The following is a 20,133-nucleotide window of genomic DNA, read 5'->3' as shown; positions in this document are numbered from 1 at the left end:
CCGTAGTTTGATGATCGACTTTGTCATTGTTTCATCAGATCTGCGGCCGTGTGTATTGGACACTCGGGTGAAGAGAGGTGCGGAGCTGTCCACTGACCACTACCTGGTGGTGAGTTCGCTCCGCTGGTGGGGGAGGATGCCAGTCAGACCTGGCAGGCCCAAACGTGTTGTGAGGGTGTGCTGGGAACGTCTGGCGGAATCCCCTGTGAGACAGAGCTTTAACTCCCACCTCTGGCAGAACTTCGAACACGTCCCGGGGGAGGTGGGAGACATGGAGTCTGAGTGGACCGTGGTCCGTGCCTCCATTGTCAAGGCGGCCTATCGGAGCTGTGGCCGCAACGGCCGTGGCGGCGACCTTCGAACCCGTTGGTGGACACCTTCAGTGAGGGATGCTGTCAGGCTGAAGAAGGAGTCCTATCGGGCCTTTTTGGCCTGTGGGACTCCAGAAGCAGCCAATGGGTACCGGTGGGCAAAGCGGCATGTGGCTCGGGTGGTTGCTGAGACAAAAACCTGGGCGTGGGAGGATTTTGGAGAGGCCATGGAGAAAGACTTCCGTACAGCTTCGAGGCGATTCTGGTCCATTATCCGGCATCTCAGGGGGAGAGCTGTACAGCACCAACACTGTTTATATTGGGGATGGTGTGCTGCTGACCTCAACTCAGGACGTTGTCGGCCATTGGGCAGAATACTTCGAAGACCTCCTCAATCCCACAGCCGAGAGACAGACTATGTTTCTCGGCTGGCCTGGGAACACCTTGGGATTCCTCTGGAGGAGCTGGAAGAAGTGGCTGGGGAGAGGGAAGTCTGGGCCTCCCTTCTGAAGCTGTTACCCCTATGACCCGACCCCGGATAACCGGAAGAAAAATGGATGGATGGATGGATGGATGGATTGATGGATGGATGGATGGATTATGTTTGTTTTTGGGTTTTTTTCTAGACTTTTAAAATGTATGAAGTCATAATTTTGTACTTCATGTACCGAGTTAATCTAGATACAGGGCTTGTTAAGACAAACTACAGTCTGGGTTAGACAGAATAAGAGCACATTATCTACACAGAAACATGTTTATGTTCCACTTAACAGCAATACTGTTAAGGAAATCAAATCTCTGAAAATCCTCAAATATGAATAAATTTGTTAATATTACAACTAATAAACCACCAACTGACACGGTCTGGATACATTTTTCTGCATAAAGTTGTAATTTTCTTTAGGGTTATTTGTTCACTGACGCACAACATCTCCAGTAGCATCTAGCCACGCATCAGTTTTCATGTCACGTCCTCGGTGCAGTTACCACAGTCTCCAGCAGATGGCAGTCTCTGATCTCTGTCAAACTGTGAAATAACTTGAATACGTCCTCTGCGATGTTGCTTTACCTTGCAAATTACACTCACTTAATTTCACATAAAGCTGTGTAGCATTAAGTCACACAGAGACACCAGTTAATACTGCAGGTGAGTTACTGTGTACAAATCGCCTCTTGATTTTGACATTGGAAATTGTAATAAACAGTGACCAGGCAGAAAGCAGAAAATATTGTTTATTGTAATATTTAAATTCATCGTGACTAGAAGCAGGACTATTAAAGCACTTTATTAAAGCTTTGTTTTTAGAGATGGAATGCCTAAAATTCAAGAATAAAATCAAAACCATTATATTTAGAGACCTTTTTTTTCAAACGGACAATTTCAGCACTTTTTCACAGATCCAGTGTTTAGCCCCATCACATGAAAAGTCATTCCAAGTCGCTTTGCCGTAGTTATTGACAAGTACACAGTCCTCCTCTCCCCATCTTCCGCTTGTCCCACCATTATCAGGCTGAGAGTTGTACCAGTTCCTGTTAAATTTATGACAGAATTAGACAATGTTTCATACGACGCAACAACAGACACAATCAAACAGCTGATATTGTGATTTAAAGTACAAAAATAAAACCACATGTCTCTGTTTGTGCCTCTCCGCACTGAATCAAATATCTAATCACTTACTTGAACTCCGGGGAGTTTCCATCAACCCATTTCCAGGAACCCTCAGTTTCTTTATCATTTAAACCAATCCAAGCTTCATTCTTTATGAGAGCAGCAAGGAATGTCTGTCAAATAAGGCACAAAACTATGTAATGTGTATGAAACCTTTATGAATTGTTTGCCAAATACTGCTTACAAATAAGTCTATCTTAAACATTTGAGCAAACCTTATTTGTTTCTGGGTTGTTTTATTTTACATTTCCCACTGATTTAATTAATTAACTCATTTATTTTTACTCATTTAAGACCAGACCAAACTGACTGACTTTAATACACTAATAAAGCCTTAGTTTCTGGTCTTGATCTTACACACAATGTACTGTGAAGTAAAACGGAAATGATACTTGGTTGTCAAAGATAAAAACAAAGAACTAAAAAGTTTAGCTCCCTTTACTCTCATCACCCTAAACCTCTGTGTAATTCAATCTCAGTAGTTTTTCAGAAAACATTTAGTAAACAGCAGCTGTAAACCTGCGGCTGTAATTGGAGCAAACGATTGGATCTACAAACTATCAACTCAGAATACAAACGTAGCTACACCGCACTTTTAAGATTTTAGTTGCATAGAAAAGAGAAAACCATGCATCACTTCACTAACACTTCACTGTCATGTGCTACTTTGTGTAAGTGTCAATGACACTAACGCCCCAAACCACACCCTGAGAATTATGTTCTAACGGACAAAATGTTGAACATTTCAAGATGTGTGAATGCATGCATTATTTTTTTTCTAATATAAGAGCATATGACATAACATTAACCATTTAAGAAACTTATGGACTTATTTTGCACACAAATAAAATGTATCTGACTAATAAAGAGAACGCAGCACCTTCTCCTCAGCATTGTTCATCACTAGCAGATCTGCTCCTCTGTCAATGCAGTCCCTCCTGCCTTCATCCCAGGAACCAGCTTCGTTAGAGAAATAGTAACAGGAAACGCTGGACGTTATCCATCCTGTAGGACAAGTTGATTCTAAAAGAATAAAAGACAAACAGAGTTTTCTCTTGTATCGAGAGAGCAGACAGTCTATCAATAACAAGTGTCTAAAATTTCATAATACGCCAAAAAAATCTGTATTTAGTGTCCGTTCTAATAAATACTGACTAAATAAGCAGAAAATATGGTTTTGTCACCTTTCTAAACTTACACATAAAATATTACAAAACATGAATCTATTAGGCTGCTGAACAGAAATAAAAAAAGTTGTTTACTCATATTTTTTTTTAACAGAATTGACTCTTCACCGTCACGCAGCTCAGCAGAACGAAGGTGTTTGAAGGAGTTTGTTGGGTGTCTATATTTCAAAACAGAACTGCATCAAGTAGCTACATTTTGCATCCCACACCGGACTTTGTTTGGACCATTCCTCTTTCCCGTTCTGGTGTGACTTCGCCATCTTCATTCCTGCGTCATCTGGCTCTGCTTCAGGGTGACCAGACTACCAGTGACGTCGGACCACTTTTTTCAGTAGCAAGTAATCTGCCGCGTTACTATTTCAAATCCAGTAATCAGATTAAAGTTACTTATCCAAATCACCGTCCGTCACTATTTCCTTTTGGAACATAATGTTATTTTCTTTATCGCCGTTTCTATGCGACGGCAGCAGCTGATTGCTGTGACATAAATGTAAATCATTGAGGGAAGAGAGAGATGTGCATCTGATTTTTGGGTTTTTTTGCTTAAAAAACAGGAACAATTTTGAGTTTCTGTTGCCAAGGCAGACTATTATAAGTGACTTTGGGCTTGCTTTTTCTAAAGTCGATTGCAAATGTAAAGAGTCACGGGTTGTATATTTTTTTGTTGTTGTTTTGGGCTTGTTTTTAAATGTTAAGTTGACACATACTAAATACCAGAATTTGCCTGATAAGCAGGTAGTTTTGGTCAAATCTGTGCAGCGGACTATCTGAGTTGTGGAGCAGCAGGAGGAGCTCTGTGCGCTGGGCTCTGACAGCAAACGCAGGTCCGTAATGCAGAACCGAACTATTATAAACATTAAACAATCTCCCGTACAGTTCAACCTTATAAATGGAGAAACATAGTTGATGTTAGCTTTATGAAATAACTTGCAATAAAGTATTGGCAAAGCTAAATGTAATATTTATAGATGGTGGAACATTATTGTCAACAGTTGCTGAAAGTTACTTGTAATCTAAGTTACTTTCCAAATCAAGTAATCGGTAATCCAATTAAAGTTACTTTTTTAAAGTAACTATGCCATCAGTACAGACTTCAAGACTAAAAAAAGGTCTAAGCAGACGTCGATTGGAACTCAATTTATTCTAATAAAACATTAATCGACTATTCCTCATAAGTAAAAAAAAAATTGTTTGCGTCACTAATCAGCCTCGCCGTCCAGTACCAGAACACGACTCATGAAAGAAATGAAGCTGTCTGGACAAACCTCGAAGCTTCATCAGCTCTTGAGTAACTGCAGTGAGGTTGGCATTCAGCAGGTCTCGTTCCTCAATTAGGATGGAAATGTTGTTATTTCCATCCTGTTGACATTCAGTCAAATTGCTGCTGGCAATATCACCTGCGTTATGATCTATTAACAACAGAAAATGTTGTTAAAAAAAAACATGTAGTAAATTTGAGCAAAGTTATAATCTTTAAGCTAAAGTGCCAGATTATGTCATTCTGGAAGATAGTTTCAGGAAATTAGCACACACAACCAGTACAAAGAAAGAAATGAGATTGAGTTTGGTGTGAGATTAGCCTCTTTTAAAACAAAAAAAATTAAGCTTCTGCTACCGAGGCGATGCTTTCTAACAGACTATTTCCAACAAAGTTTTGCAGCATGTCCTTTCAGGTGTTACTTATCAGAAATGTTCAAACTGGAAGCAAGCTGTTTTTCCGTTTTTAACTTTCACATCTTACATTGTTTTCACCACTGAATTGGTGAAACATGCCATTTCAAGCAGTGGTTATTTTAATTAGTTTTAATTAAAAGAGGCTGAAGAAATCCAAAAGACAGCAGCAAAAAGTTCACTTTATCCACAAGTAATTTAAAGACAGTGGTAGGATAAAATAAAGGTAGTCGGACTCACAGTAGAGACCAAGGCTGATGAGTCCAATCAGCATCAAAACATTCAGAAGAACCAGAAAGATGATGACACCCACATAGATCTTCTTCTTAGAGCTGCCAGGACCTTATCAAAGGAAATACATTTCAATGACATTCATTTCTACTACATATTAATGACAAAATATATTCATGCTTCTCTTTCTCATGTTGTTCTTACCTTCATTTTTTCTAACAGGAATTTGGCAGGCAGTTTTCACAGAATGGGTATTCATATAAATTTCGTCCATTGCTTTGACAGATGCTGAACGTTTTGTAGACTCTCCGATCTGCAGCAAAACCAGACGTATATGAGAATTGCAAAACTGAGTTTAAAATGAGGAAGTAACAAGTTCTGAGAAAGAAAGAAAAAAATTTTTTTAGAGTTAAAATTAGTCCTGTGAGCCTATAGGCCAGTGTGAGGTATTAACATCTACCAGACAGAGATACTGAATAGTTTCAAAAAGATCCTTAATTTATTAAGAAAAAAAGGTTAGAAAACCATATTTCAAAAAATGATGAATTGGGCCAACATAAAATACAGAAGACAACATAACAGACTTCAACTCGGGTAGTAACTCAAACAATTTGAACACAAATTGATGTTAGGTTGGGATTATTTTTCCTGTTTTTGTTCTGGGTTCTCTGGGAAGCTGCTATTTCCTTTCACAGCCACCTGATGTCACCATTGAGCGGAGCCCCTGGAGAAGTGTGGCGGCCAACCTGTAGACGCACCTGTGTCTAATCATCAAGAGCTGCGGAGGCGCTTCATAAGGACCGCCTAGCTGACACGCCAGTGCCTGAGTGTTTGCCTCAACTGGTAGACGTTTCCTTAAGAAAAGAAACCTTCTATGATCGCTCCTCGTGTTCTGATTGCTCCCTGTGTTTCTTCCGTCAGATTTCCTTGTTTCCTCACGGCGCCATTGGTATTACCAATCGGTTGCCTTCCTCGTGCATTCACCTCCCTGGTCCCTCCCCGTGGATTCCCTACGGCTCGCCACAGGCTAGGCCTGCCGGCGCTTCATGTTCCAGGAGCAAATCACCGGAACCCCGCTTGGAAGTCGACCCGCGCTCCTCTCCAACTACAAGGCTTACCTGCTCGCTCTCCAAACGGTAATCCATTTCTTCAGCCACCGCCACCGACAAACCCTCACTCCGCCTCCAAGTAAGCACTCTCTGAAATATACTCAAAATTATTACCTTGGATCTGTCCCGTGTTTCACTCCGCCTATTCTCATCAACAGTCCGACGACCGTTTACCTTCATTCCCAGGCTCCAGGACTTTTTCCCCCTGATCCCACTACCTTTTCCCAAAATAAAATTATTGTTTCATATTGCCTCTCTTAGCGTGTTCTTGCATGTGGGTAACCCGGCTAGCACCCAACATGACAGAACACTCAGGCCAACAGCCTACCCCAGCAGACGCAATAAGAAGGGCTTTATCTGAACAACACGCTCTCATACAGTCACATGATTCAGCTTTAAGAGAGTTTGGTAATAGACAGGCCGAAACAAACCGTCGGTTGACAGAGTTGTCTAACTTTTTGCAAGGTTCCGTTCAGCAGGCGCAGCCTCCAGCTCCAACCTCACCTGCAGTCCCAGACCCGCTAATCCGTTCCACGTTTTCGAAGATCCGGCTGCCAGACCCCGAGAAGTTCACAGGTGATGTGCACAAATGTGGGGGATTTATCTTACAATGTTCCATCATTTTCAATTCTTGTCCTCAAAGTTTTCCACACGACAATGCTAAAATAGCTTATGTGCTGTCCCAGCTGTCCGGTCGAGCTCTGGTTTGGGCCGAAGCCAAGTTTTCCTCCCCCACTGATTTTGGTTGTTCATATTCCGATTTCATTAAGGAATTAAAACAGGTGTTTAGTCAAGAGACGGACCAGACTTCAGCTTCCCGAGAACTCTGGAACCTAAAACAGGGGCAACGAACGGTGTCCGATTTTGCTATTGACTTTAGGATAAAGGCAGCCGCCTCTAAATGGGATGCTACTGCACTTAAAAGTGCTTACTTCCATGCATTAAGTGAACAGATCAAAGATGAATTAGCTACTCTGGATGAACCTGAGACTCTAGAAGAGTTTATAAGTCTGACCATAAAACTGGATAATAGAATTCGGTCTAAGCCAAGGAGAGAAATCGCTGAATTCTCTCAGCCAGAGCCCCCCTACAAGCTACCCGTCCTAGTCTTCAGGAGGTACCAAACCCCTCGGAGACCTCAGAACCTGAGCCCATGCAGCTGGGTAACACTCGCCTGACACCTGAGGAGAGGCAAAAGAGACTAGTCTCTTGGTTGTGCTTGTATTGCGGGGGTCCCAACCATTTCATTGCTAACTGCCCCGTACGTTTAAACTTGCAGGCCCGGCGGTAACGACGAGGAGGCTGCCAGTGCAACCCGCCAATAGAAGATCTCGTCTCCTTATTTCTGCTACACTTTTCCATCGCCATCAATCTCTTCCTCTGACTGTTTTCATTGACTCAGGTTGTGAACAAAATCTAATTGACTCTACCCTTGTTGAACAGCTAGGGATCCCTACAGAACCACTCCCTGTTCCACTTCGTGTTTCAGCCCTAAATGGGGAGGTCCTGCCCAGGATTACCCAGAGGACTACACCCGTCCGTCTTGTGATTTCTGGTAACCATTCAGAGCTAATTTCTTTTTTTGTTTTCCCCGCAGTCAGCTCCCCTGTTATTCTGGGGTTCGAGTGGCTACTCGCACATAACCCACAGATAAACTGGAGAAGGACTACTATTGAATCATGGTCCAGTGAGTGCCATGCAACTTGTCTCCACTCTGCCGTTACCCCGACTTCCATAACAGCAGAGCAGCATGAGACCGATTCCCCTGACCTGTCAGTTGTTCCCCTTGAATATAATGATCTGGCTGCAGTCTTCAGTAAGAGCAAAGCACTCACTCTACCCCCCCACCGCCCCTATGATTGTGCCATAGATCTGTTGCCCGGAGCCCCACTACCCACCAGCCGACTTTACAATATCTCCCGTCCAGAACGTCAGACCATGGAGAAATACATTAATGACTCATTAGCAGCAGGCATTATACGCACTTCTTCGTCACCCCTTGGGGCAGGGTTCTTCTTCGTGGGGAAGAAGGATGGGTCCTTGAGGCCGTGTATTGACTACAGGGGGTTGAACCAGATCACCATTAAAAATAAATATCCTTTACCTCTTCTTTCCTCAGCCTTTGACCCTGTCCAGGAAGCTACCATTTTCTCCAAACTCTATCTCCGCAATGCCTACCACCTCCTTCGCATTCGCGAGGGAGATGAGTGGAAGACGGCATTCAAGACACCCATGGGACACTATGAGTATTTAGTTATGCCGTTTGGTTTATCAAATGCGCCCGCCTTTTTCCAAGCACTTGTAAACGATGTCCTCAGAGATTTCATTAATGTGTTTGTCTTCGTTTATCTAGACGACATACTGATTTATTCCAAGTCCCTGGAGGAGCACAAGATGCATGTCAGAAAGGTTCTCCAACGCCTCTTGGAGAACAAACTGTACGTAAAGGCAGAGAAGTGTGAGTTCCATCAATCATCCGTTACCTTCCTGGGCTACGTCCTTGAGAGCGGGCAGGTAAGACCCTCAGAGGACAAGATCAGAGCTGTGTTGGACTGGCCTAGACCTGAGACCCGTAAACAGCTGCAACGGTTCTTGGGTTTTGCCAACTTTTACTGCCGTTTCATACGGAATTATAGCCAGACCGCTTTACCCCTAACTGCGCTCACATCCACAAAGTCTAGTTTTACCTGGACCCCACAAGCAGAGGAAGCCTTCAACCGACTCAAGAACCTGTTTGCTAACGCCCCTGTACTAGTTCAGCCGGATACCACTAAACAGTTCATCCTCGAGGTCGATGCTTCAGACTCTGGAGTGGGAGCTGTGCTGTCTCAAGTTTCTGAAAAAGATAATAGTACTCACCCCTGTGCATTTTTCTCTCGCAGACTTTCACCAGCAGAACACAACTATGATGTGGGAGACGGAGAGTTACTGGCTATTAAGCTCGCTCTAGAGGAATGGTGACACTGGCTAGAGGGAGCTGAGCATCCCATAGTAGTTTGGACTGACCATAAGAACCTGTCTCACATTCAGTCAGCTAAACGTTCAAACCCTCGACAGTCGCGCTGGTCATTATTCTTTTCTCGATTCAACCTGTCTATTTCTTACCGTCCAGGTTCTAAAAATGTCAAGCCTGATGCCCTCTCTAGACTTTATGCACCTGATGACTCCGAGAAGGAACTCGCTCCCCTGCTTCCCCCCAGCTGCACGGTGGGAGTAGTTACCTGGGAGGTTGAAGACCTCATCCGTCAAGCCCAGCTAACCGAGCCTGTCCCTGAGTCATGTCCACAGGGGAGGACGTACGTCCCTGCCTCCGCTCGATCCCGCTTCCTACAGTGGATACATTCCTCAAAGTTTTCCGGACATCCAGGTATCAGTCGAACTATTGGGTTGGTCAACCGAAGGTTCTGGTGGCCATCAGTTCATAAAGATGTCAAAGAGTTTGTGTTAGCATGTCCAGTCTGTTCCAGGAACAAGTCCTCCCATCAGCCACCCACAGGATTACTCCAGCCATTACCTATCCCCAAGAGACCTTGGTCTCACATCGCTATTGACTTTGTCACTGGATTATCCCCATCTAAGGCTATGACCACCATTTTCACAATCGTTGACCGCTTCTCCAAGTCTTGTCATTTTGTTCCCCTTCGCAAACTCCCCACTGCCGCTCAAACTGCCATGCTGCTCATTAAACATGTCTTTAAATTACATGGCATCCCTCAGGAGATACTTTCTGATCGGGGTCCTCAGTTTATCTCCCAAGTTTGGCGACAATTTTGTTCCGCCCTAGGGGGGAAAGTGTCATTAACCTCTGGTTACCATCCCCAGACTAACGGCCAGATGGAGAGGTTAAATCAGGAGCTGGAGGCCATGTTGCGTTGCCTGACTGCATCTAACCCCGAAGACTGGGCTCAATATCTACCATGGGTAGAATATGCACACAACAGTCACATTTCAGCAGCCACAGGGTTTTCCCCGTTCGAGGTCTCTCTCGGCTACCAGCCCCCTCTCCTGCCATCCAACGAGAAGGACATATCGGTAACGTCAGTACAGCATCACATTGGCCGTTGTAAAAAGATCTGGTCAGAAACCATCACGGCACTTAATCACACTGCCACTCAGAACAAGAAACAGGCTGACCGGAGAAGAACCACTGCGCCCACTTCTTTGGTCGGGCAGAAGGTCTGGTTGTCTACCCGGGACATACCCCTCAAGTCCATGTCCAAGAAATTGTCTCCCAGGTTTATTGGCCCGTTTGAGATAATGTCAGTCATCAGTCCAGCAGCTGTACGCCTTCCTCCCTCCCTACGTGTTCATGCTACTTTCCATGTCTCCCAGATTAAACCGGTCCTGTCCAGTAATCTTTGCCCTCCGGCCGAACCCCCTCCTCCCACCCGTCTTATTGACGGTCATCCTGCATTCACTGTCCGCAGGATTGTGGCTTCCCGTCGGCGCGGTCGGGGTCACCAGTACCTCGTTGACTGGGAGGGCTACGGTCCAGAGGAACGCTCTTGGGTTCCCCGCTCCTTTATCCTTGACCCCTCCCTTATTAGTGATTTCACCGCCTCTCAGCCTTCCTCCTCTTCTCGGCCGCCAGGTGGCGTCCGTTGAGGGGGGGTACTGTTAGGTTGGGGTTATTTTTTCTGTTTTTGTTCTGGGTTCTCTGGGAAGCTATTTCCTCTCACAGCCACCTGATGTCACCATTGAGCGGAGCCCCTGGAGAAGTGTGGCGGCCAACCTGTAGACGCACCTGTGTCTAATCATCAAGAGCTGCGGAGGCGCTTCATAAGGACCGCCTAGCTGACACTCCAGTGCCTGAGTGTTTGCCTCAACTGGTAGACGTTTCCTTAAGAAAAGAAACCTTCTATGATCGCTCCTTGTGCTCTGATCTCTCCTCGTGTTCTGATCGCTCCCTGTGTTTCTTCCGTCAGATTTCCTTGTTTCCTCACGACGCCATTGGTATTACCAATGTTTTAACCTAAAAGAAATGTATTGAGTCAAATAGACTGGGTCAATCTGACCTAGAAGTCAGGAAGGAATTCAGATTTGGAGAGATGTGGAATAACAATTACTAAAGAGAGGAAATACTTTTCATGGAGTTGCTATTCACGTAGGAAATCTGGCGCCGTTAAATGTCAATTCAAACTAAACTCTCTTTCCTTTGATTGTGTTGCGAAGCACAAAGTTGGACGAATGTGGCTTGGAAAGCAAACTGTTAGGATAAGATAAGTACAACACTTTGTGATAAATTGGCTTATTTGGCACTTTTGAAACGGAGCAGATGTGAGGTCAAAAGGGTCTGAACATTTCCAAGGAACTTCCAATATACAACCCCTGTGAAATGGAGCCAGATGTCTACGCAAATGGAGGAGAGCAACGCCATTGGTCAAAGCTTCCCAATACACACCAGTAGAGCTGGGACTCTATAATAACCTGATGTCAGAAGTAGAAGTTAAGAGATTTTGGATTACTGTGACGATGTGTATGATGTTGTAGATCCGCAGATGTGCATTAAAAATCTCTTCTCGTTCGACTTTGAGCAGACGGAGTTCCGAGTCTTCTGTAATTCTTTATTTAAATATAATTGAGTTTAGACACCTATAAATTCTCCCACAAAATTGGAGGTTCCACCGAGATACTTGTTGTGATACTTATTCCCTTTAAAGACTATAGTTAATAAATAGATGCAATTGGTTTGTTATTGGGAGACCTCTGCAATCTAAAACAAAAGCAACTATACAGATAATGCTACAATTATAACTAATAAAAGTGGATGCGGCAGTAAATAAGATTGAATTAAAACGAGTGATTTGGTTACAGGAAAATAAAATAACCCACTTCAAATAATCACATTATTAATCATTAAGTGGTGGATCTGTCAGCCATGGAAGAGTTGCACATGACAAGATTGGCACTAAAGGAGGAGTGTCAATGAAGCTGCTGGCTGGTGACATTATAACTTCACAGCATGCCAACATGGAGAACCAAAACTCATCTCCACAGCAGAAATCTGCGTGGACCATGGAGCACTGGCACAACGCCTGCTCTAACACGAAGCAAGGAATGACGCTCAGACCAGCAACAACAACGGCTGAGCACAGGAAACGGTCTCCACACCGATTGGCAACAGCCATGGATGGAAAGATCAGCAGCACCAGAACCGTCATGCAACCCGGGGCAACGGACAGTCCACCAGGAAGATCTAAAAAGATGATAAACTAATGCTACGATTAAGCCAATACACCAATGCAACTAAATACATAATTAAATGAAACAATAACTATTGAGAAGGAAATTGATCAATTTAATTAGACTTATAATTTTGTGTAAATGTTATTTTATTCCCATTACAAAGCAAATGTCCTCAATTCTAGTTGACTGGTTAACACCTTGTCTAAATTATCTATAAGCTAAACTAGCATGTTCTGTTGAGTAATGAAAATAATGAGTTCTCCCATGGCAAAACAATTCATTACCTCATGCACTGCTAACCAGGTGACAGATATCGCTCCCCTTAGGAAAAGAGTTTAGATAAATTATTAGTCTCAAGGGGGGTCAGCAGGTTAAAGGTTAGAACAAAAAAAAAATATAGATTTAGTAAAGAACTGTGTCACAATAATGCTTTTACATAGAACAGTTGATATTAAAAACCAAACAAATTGTCTGAAGTTAACCAGATTTAGTCTTTAGTTGACTATGTCACATGACCATCACACATAGAAACAATACTAACAGGAAAATCAATCAGAAATTGTTTTAGGAAAACATCAATGTCATTGAACAATACAATAGGTTGTTTTATTTGTACACTTTCAGCAACAGACAAATGTGCACCCTGCTTTCTTAAAAAATTCGATCTCGGCATCTATACTTAATGAATGTAAAGAAGTTGGGAAATTTACACTAAAGTCAAAATGTCATGGTTTTGATATGTTGGTTGCCAACTGTTTCTGTAGCTAAAATTGTGGAGGAAAAATAAGTTATCTCTCACATCAGTCTGAACCTTGTTGTAGCGGTCAAACACGAAATATGATGTCAGAAAAACATTATGGAAGACGAGATGTTAAGTTCAAATTAGGATTCTCACCAGATAAACAGATTCAGCCTTAATATGAGTGAGTACAAACAGGACCAGGTTTTGATTGCATGCTTTGCCTAATTAATGGTACTAATTGTTTCTGCTTTCAGTTCTGTCTTTTCCAGAAGCTGAAAATCTGTCTTATTCTAGTCACCTTCTTCTGATGGAAGACACCTAAATATCTCCAGAACAGGAGAAGTGAACCTGGAGACACGGTATGATGACCATACAATGAGAATATGGCTAAAGTTAAAAATTGAATTAAGCAATCAGAATTCAGGTTGTTAAACCTCAATATCAACGACTCTCTACTGGAAGTATACCTTTGGGCCACATCAACATTTTGGGTCAATCCTGAAATACAGTGTACATTAATACTATAACTGAAATCTAAAGACTATATGTATATATATATATGTATATATATATATATATGTATATGTATATATATATATATATGTATATATTATATATATGTATGTATGTATGTATGTATGTATATGTGTATATATATGTATGTATATATGTATATATATATATATATTAGAAAACTGTCTCTTTTTCAAAATAAGACTTCCTTAGAAAGATAAATAAATAAATTGAGGTCATCTTAACTGATCTTTCGAAATAGAACCAGAAAAGTTAAATTCCAATTGAATTATTAAAATCAAAACTAATATTATTCCAAAAATTTGAAGGACTAGAGAACCAAGTAGCATTGAGGAAACACAGTGCCTTAAGTGAAAGGAGGAATACAAGAAAATGAAAATAAATACACAAATAAATTAGCGCTAGGAGAAAGGAAATAGCTTCAATATGTGCAGGGTTACTTAAGCACAAAAGGAGCAATGTTCTGAACATCAAGCATTAACCCTAACAATCCAAATCCTCATAAATTGAATTACAGGATAGGGTGCATGATCTAATCCTTATTACTATAATTACACATTACAACAAATAAAGTAGAGTTTGGGGAAATTTGGAATATGATGTTTTAACCTTCACTAATTGATAACCTTCACAGACCAGTGAATTGAAGATGCCTGGCTCAATGAGAAATAAAAGGAAATGATTATATTAAAACTCACTACTATGTTTGATAACTTGTCGGAGCACCGGCTCAGTCTCTCAGCACTGAAATGTTGTAATCTGGAAGTATTGTACAGAATAAACTAAAATGATAAACAAATGCAAATAATAAATAAATAAATAGATATTAGGATACACGAGTTAGATAGTTAAATTGTTAAATTCCCTTACCAAAAGGGTGTAGTCATGGTCATAGGGGGGTAATTTGCTAATTAATTGTGTACTGGACTTAATGTGGTGTAACAATAATTACATTACTTCAACACTGAATAGTAGAAATGATTGGCATAATGGAATGACAAAATTACTAGATGAAGCACTAAATTGGACTAAGGGCTGTCCAGCATATCTGAACAAGCTATGCATGTACATATACACAAAAATAAATTTCAATGTTGCTAAATCTCTCATTTGAAACAACACAGAACAAGAAAAAAGCCAGAACCTATAAGTGCAGATAGAAGTCTTCCAGAGGAAACAGGGATTACTGGCCCTATTGCTGTTCCCTTTTGCTTCTTTCCCTGTTTCTTTCTTTTGCATGAAAACCCTGGTCAATAGATTTATATAACCTAAACAAAACTCTATCCTGTTTTGATGAATATTCCCATGAGAATTGTCTTTCAGAAGCTGAAAGCAGGAAGAGCAGATTTGCCAAGTGAATGGCTGAACCTGAGTACTGGCTGAGTGAACTAAAACAATAATATCCTTTGGGTTGAATTTGATAATTTCTCATGTTTATTAAATCCTAAAGGTGATGTTATTATTATGCATCTACATGGATATTTTATTTTAAATCTGCCACGTTAGATATTGTATATACTACCTTTCTTTTTAACCAATTCCTTTATGGTGTTGTCAGAGAATTTTTGTTAAAGTTTGATTTACAGTGTCCCTTTGAGGAGTGATATTGGGAAAGGAAGCGTGTCTGGGTATTGTTGTTAATTGTCTGTAACATATTCACCTGTGAGTTTTTTACATAAGTAAAAATCATTCTCTTAGTGTACCATGGGTATTAGGTATGCAAAATGAAGTGACTGAAATTTGTGTAATCCCCGTAGGCACAAATGGATTATTGTGACGATGTGTATGATGTTGTAGATCAATTGCAGAATCTTAAAGGCATCCTGCCAAACTTCACTATTGTCCGGACTTTTGAGTACTGAGAGGTCAGGCTTGCTTTGGATGATTAGAGGCCTTGTAAGATTTGTTTAAAGATGGTAGTTTCATAAAGAAATGTTGGTGTGAATTTGGTATTCCTCAACCAAATAATAACTAAATTGTACTAGGTCAGAGGGATGTTAGTAAACACACATAAGACGAACAAATCAACATTTAGACAAAACTTAGACAACATAAAAACAATCGTATACATAACCTCACTTGCACTTAGTCTAATTCTTGTACAGCTAATCTTTGTTGCATTGCACTGTGTGGTTGTGTGTCAGTGTGTGTGCATATTTATTGCCTGTTCCTACCTTACCTAACCCTATGCTCTGCTTGGTTTAACCTTAGTTTAATCATTGGGACCTGCAACCCGCTATTCATGCAGCGAAGCCAAAGCATGCGCGTTTCCTCCCTATGCATGCATCACACACAACTCCAAGCAATCACCAGTTTCACTGTCAAGTCGTTCACTTCTAATAATAAAGGAAACTTGCCTGTGCTTAAAGCCAAAACATGCAATTTTAAGCTTTTCATTACATGCGATCACACTTTATCATACGCCTCTCATTCAAACTTCCATTTAATTTGTCATACTTTGCTCATTCACTCTTCTTTTACAGTCATCCATCCATATGTATCCTTCACATAACTCTTTATCACACATCTCAGTGCGCACACATCAACATCATTCCAGTAGGCCTACTCACACACACTTTCATACTTCTTTCCCCATTTATTTAGAACATAATTTAGTGTCATGATAATATAGTTAATTCCCTAATTTATCTGTGTACACTGCCGCTTACATTATTGACACTAATTATTATTTTTGCCAGAACAAATAATCTTCACTTCTGCAGAATATTACTTATTCAAGTTTCCTTATCTTACTAATTCAGAGATCTCAGAATTTCCTGCAGTTAAGGCCATTTACCTTACGTTCTTCCTCGGGAAATTAGTTAATGTAACTTCAGTTAGCTAGTGTACTTATTTATGAAATATAACTGTTGTTGGCTAGTGATCTAATTCTTCCAGGTCAGAGGGAAAACTACCCTTAATTGTCTAGAATTCATTAGTTAGTCATCGTTCCAATATCCAAAATCACCTGTAATGTTCAGGACTCCTTCCGGGGCTGGATACAACCCGCAGGATTCATTTAGTCATTTGTAGTTTTTTTTAGTTTGTTTTTTGTTTATTTTTTTAATTATTTTTGAGTTCAGTGAGCTGCTGTTAAACTAAGTTCTTCCCGTAGTTTTTCACCTTCCTCCTTAAATAGCTGTAAAATATATTGCTCATTCTGTTTGTCTTTAAGCAGTTGTCTAACTATTGAAATTCAGTTTAAATTTTTCCAGTCAGTTGCAGTTTTGTTAATCTCAACCTTTCATTTGGAGTTAGTAAAGAATTAGTTCATTATTTTAGTTATTGCGCTTGTTACATTTATTCCTTGTAGTATTGTTTGCTTATTGTTGCTAAATATGTTATATATTCTTTAATAGATGTAGCAGTTTAGCAAGTTCTTTGCAGTTCTTTAACTCTATTTACAGTCAAATATACATTTAAATGATCTTCAACATAGTTCAGTGTCTAGAAACAATGATTATTTTGATTAAGGTCTGTATTATTTAGTTACTTCGGACTTATGCTTTAACCTTCTGTCCGCTTTAAGCAGAGAGAAGAAAAGGAAAAGTGTCACTGCTCTGTGCTTCTATCCAAAATGGTCAAGGGTGGGGGCTAATTGGACGTAATGGGAAGTGGGCTGTCTTATTGCTGTGGACTACAACTGGGTGTGAACAAGGACTGGTTATGAATTACGTTAGATCCCTTGACCCGTGAGGTGTGGTAGAGCCAGAGAGATGGGGCGAAAGGTTGATCAAGAGAGTGAGGTGGGGTCGAGAGAGAGAGAGAGAGAGAGAGAGAGAGAGAGAAACAGTTGGAGGGACAGAAATGGTGCTTTGGGAATGTTTGTGTGTGCCTATTCCTGGGAATCAGCCAGAAACGCTTTTCTTTCTCTCTTAGGTGCAAATTTAACTAGGAGCTTTGTCCCTCTTCAACACCACCTTTTACCTGTTTTTTTCTTCAGCAAAATATGTATTTTATAAATGCCTTTAATACACAGCATAAAGTTACATTTTAAAACAATTGCGGTCAAAAATAGAGACCAAATTTTTAACCTTTGAGCAGAACACAGCTTTAATTTCTTCAAAAGCTTTGTAGGCAATCACTTCATTTAATAAGTCGAAACATACACATTTCAGAATTTACTGTATAAACAGAGGCATGCCGATTAAATATTTACACAGCAGATACATATACAACATACATTCCCAATTATTCAGCCATTCGTCTCTGCAACATTCATTCTTTATATTTTTTGCTTCCTATCTTTTATTATCGTTATACTCTTCTTCTTCTTCCTCCCCGGGGAATATATACTTTGACTATTATAATTATTTATAAAATGTAAATATATAAAATTTTAGTTGGCTACAGATTTAACTAGCCAGTGTCCAATTTTATGTGTGCACACAATTGATTATGTTAGAACTTGAATTATCTCAGCCAAGGCACAAAATAACTCCAACCCTCTTCCAGAGATCTCAGACAAAGAAATTAAAGAAACAATTACTGCAGTTAACTCACATAAATAATCCTTTTAAAAAAACTCAGTTTCTAAACTTCAAGACGTCTCAGAATTGTTAAAGGTCTCCTATTGGAGCCATGCTCCCCTCGGTGGGATTACACAGTCCAGTCGACCTTTTCCTTAGTGCTTTTACTTCAACTTAAGAGATCGCAATTTCTTCTTTTTTTTCTTACACATATATCTCAGGCCACACGGAGAAATCTGCTATTTCTCTTACTTGAGAGTTCCGTCGCTTTTAATCCGAGGAAGTTTCGGAATACTCTCTGGCCTCACTTATAGAGATCGCAATCTCTCTTCGCAGATTCAGCTGGCTTAATATTAAACTCATGGCCTCTTGCCATACTATCACGGCCTCTTGCCGTATTTAACAAATCGTGCTATGTAATAATTAATCAGCTCACGAAAGTGCCTGCTCAAAAGAGCTTCACCAGGTTCACTGAAATACGGTAACTTATAACGCGGAATGGAAATTCCTAAAGTGTTAGACATCGCCAAAAAGGGCGCAAAGCCAGACTGACAAAGGTGCTTATTTTAAGGGTTGTTTACGTTTCCAGAATGTAAAAGGTAACTATGAGCCTTTGAAAGGTTTATTCAACCCCCCCTTGCGCAAGGGATCGTTTGTCAATGAGCAGTAAAGAACCTCATCACTTTTTAGCTCTTCAGACTGCCACCAGACAAGAATCCATTCTGTACTTTTATAAGTAAAAGAGATAAAGTTCTTACCTCTTTTTCTGTGTCTGGGCCGGATCCTTGTTCTGTAGCCAGCCTGGAGAGAGACACCTTTTCATTCCCCTCAAATTTGAATTGGCTCAATCGGCACGTCGGGGTTCACCATTTTGTGGGAGAATTTATAGGTGTCTAAACTCATAATTATATTTAAATAAAGAATTACAGAAGACTTGGAACTCCGTCTGCTCATAGTCGAACGAGAAGAGATTTTTAATGCACATCTGCAGATCTACAACATCATACACATCGTCACAGTAATCCAAAATTTCTTAACTTCTACTTCTGACATCAGGTTATTATAGAGTCCCAGCTCTACTGGTGTGTATTGGGAAGCTTTGACCAATGGCGTTGCTCTCCTCCATTTGCGTAGTCATCTGGCTCCATTTCACAGTGGTTGTGTATTGGAAGTTCCTTGGAAATGTTCAGACCCTTTTGACCTCACATCTGCTCCGTTTCAAAAGTGCCAAATAAGCCAATTTATCACAAAGTGTTGTTCTTATCTTCTCCTAACAGTTTGCTTTCCAAGCCATATTCGTCCAACCTTGTGCTTCGCAACACAAGCAAAGGAAAGAGAGTTTAGTTTGAATTGACATTTAACGGCGCCAGATTTCCTATGCGAATAGCAACTGCATGAAAAGTATTTCCTCTCTTTAGTGATTGTTATTCCACATCTCTCCAAATCTGAATTCCTTCCTGACTTCTAGGTCAGATTGACCCAGTCTATTTGACTCAATACATTTCTTTTAGGTTAAAACATATTTTAGTACAAACCAACCAATTAACATAACTTTTAACTATTAATATAATAATATTCCCCTACAATCTTTTTCTCATTGAAAAAGCAAAAAGTGTAAAGAGAGAAACTATATATTGTGATGTCACAGGACATTGTAGGAGTTTGTATGCAAAACATTTTCCACCTTGAGGTTTGGAGAATCGCTCCGCTCAGGAAAATATACCAGACCATCTCAGATTTACCTTCCCGGATGAGAAAATAATATATTTTTTAATGAATAGCACATTAACAAAGAAACTATAGCTTCATAATTATTTCTGTATTTTCATGTGTTTATGATTGTCAGTCTTTGACATCCATATTGTGAGACTCTGAGTTGTTTGTGTTCACCGTTTTTACTTTGAACACCGCTATCAATAGTAGAGAAACTGTATTCAAAATATGGGAAGTTGTTGTGTTAATGGTAAATGTCAAAAACCATTTCTTTGTTTTCTAAGGTCCAAAACCAACTCCATCCATTT

At 40.6% G+C, this 20,133-nt stretch overlaps 1 protein-coding gene and 1 long non-coding RNA gene across 3 annotated transcripts; one reads left to right on the top strand and one right to left on the bottom strand.

Moving 5' to 3' along the window:
* Positions 1 to 1,526: 1,526 nt before the first annotated feature.
* LOC122840456 (C-type lectin domain family 17, member A-like) lies at positions 1,527 to 19,361 on the bottom strand. Of its 2 annotated transcripts, none has more exons than XM_044132902.1 (7): positions 18,871 to 19,361; positions 5,277 to 5,385; positions 5,082 to 5,183; positions 4,436 to 4,579; positions 2,864 to 3,006; positions 1,993 to 2,096; positions 1,527 to 1,841 (listed from the first exon to the last, which is right to left on the bottom strand). In XM_044132902.1, the coding sequence occupies exons 2-7, from the start codon at positions 5,344 to 5,346 to the stop codon at positions 1,679 to 1,681; spliced, it is 726 nt and encodes a 241-aa protein (XP_043988837.1). In that variant the 5' UTR covers positions 5,347 to 5,385; positions 18,871 to 19,361; the 3' UTR covers positions 1,527 to 1,678. The 2 variants fall into 2 exon arrangements, with proteins under 2 accessions (XP_043988837.1, XP_043988839.1); XM_044132904.1 differs by lacking the exon at positions 18,871 to 19,361 and adding an exon at positions 11,583 to 12,645.
* Positions 15,304 to 19,123, top strand: LOC122840460. Its single transcript, XR_006372231.1, has 2 exons — positions 15,304 to 17,389; positions 17,425 to 19,123. It is a non-coding gene; the product is annotated as an uncharacterized LOC122840460 (long non-coding RNA).
* Positions 19,362 to 20,133: the final 772 nt, after the last annotated feature.

This window comes from Gambusia affinis, linkage group LG11 (assembly GCF_019740435.1).
Source record: "Gambusia affinis linkage group LG11, SWU_Gaff_1.0, whole genome shotgun sequence".
NCBI lineage: Eukaryota > Metazoa > Chordata > Actinopteri > Cyprinodontiformes > Poeciliidae > Gambusia > Gambusia affinis.
This window is presented reverse-complemented; position numbering and strand designations above follow the sequence as displayed.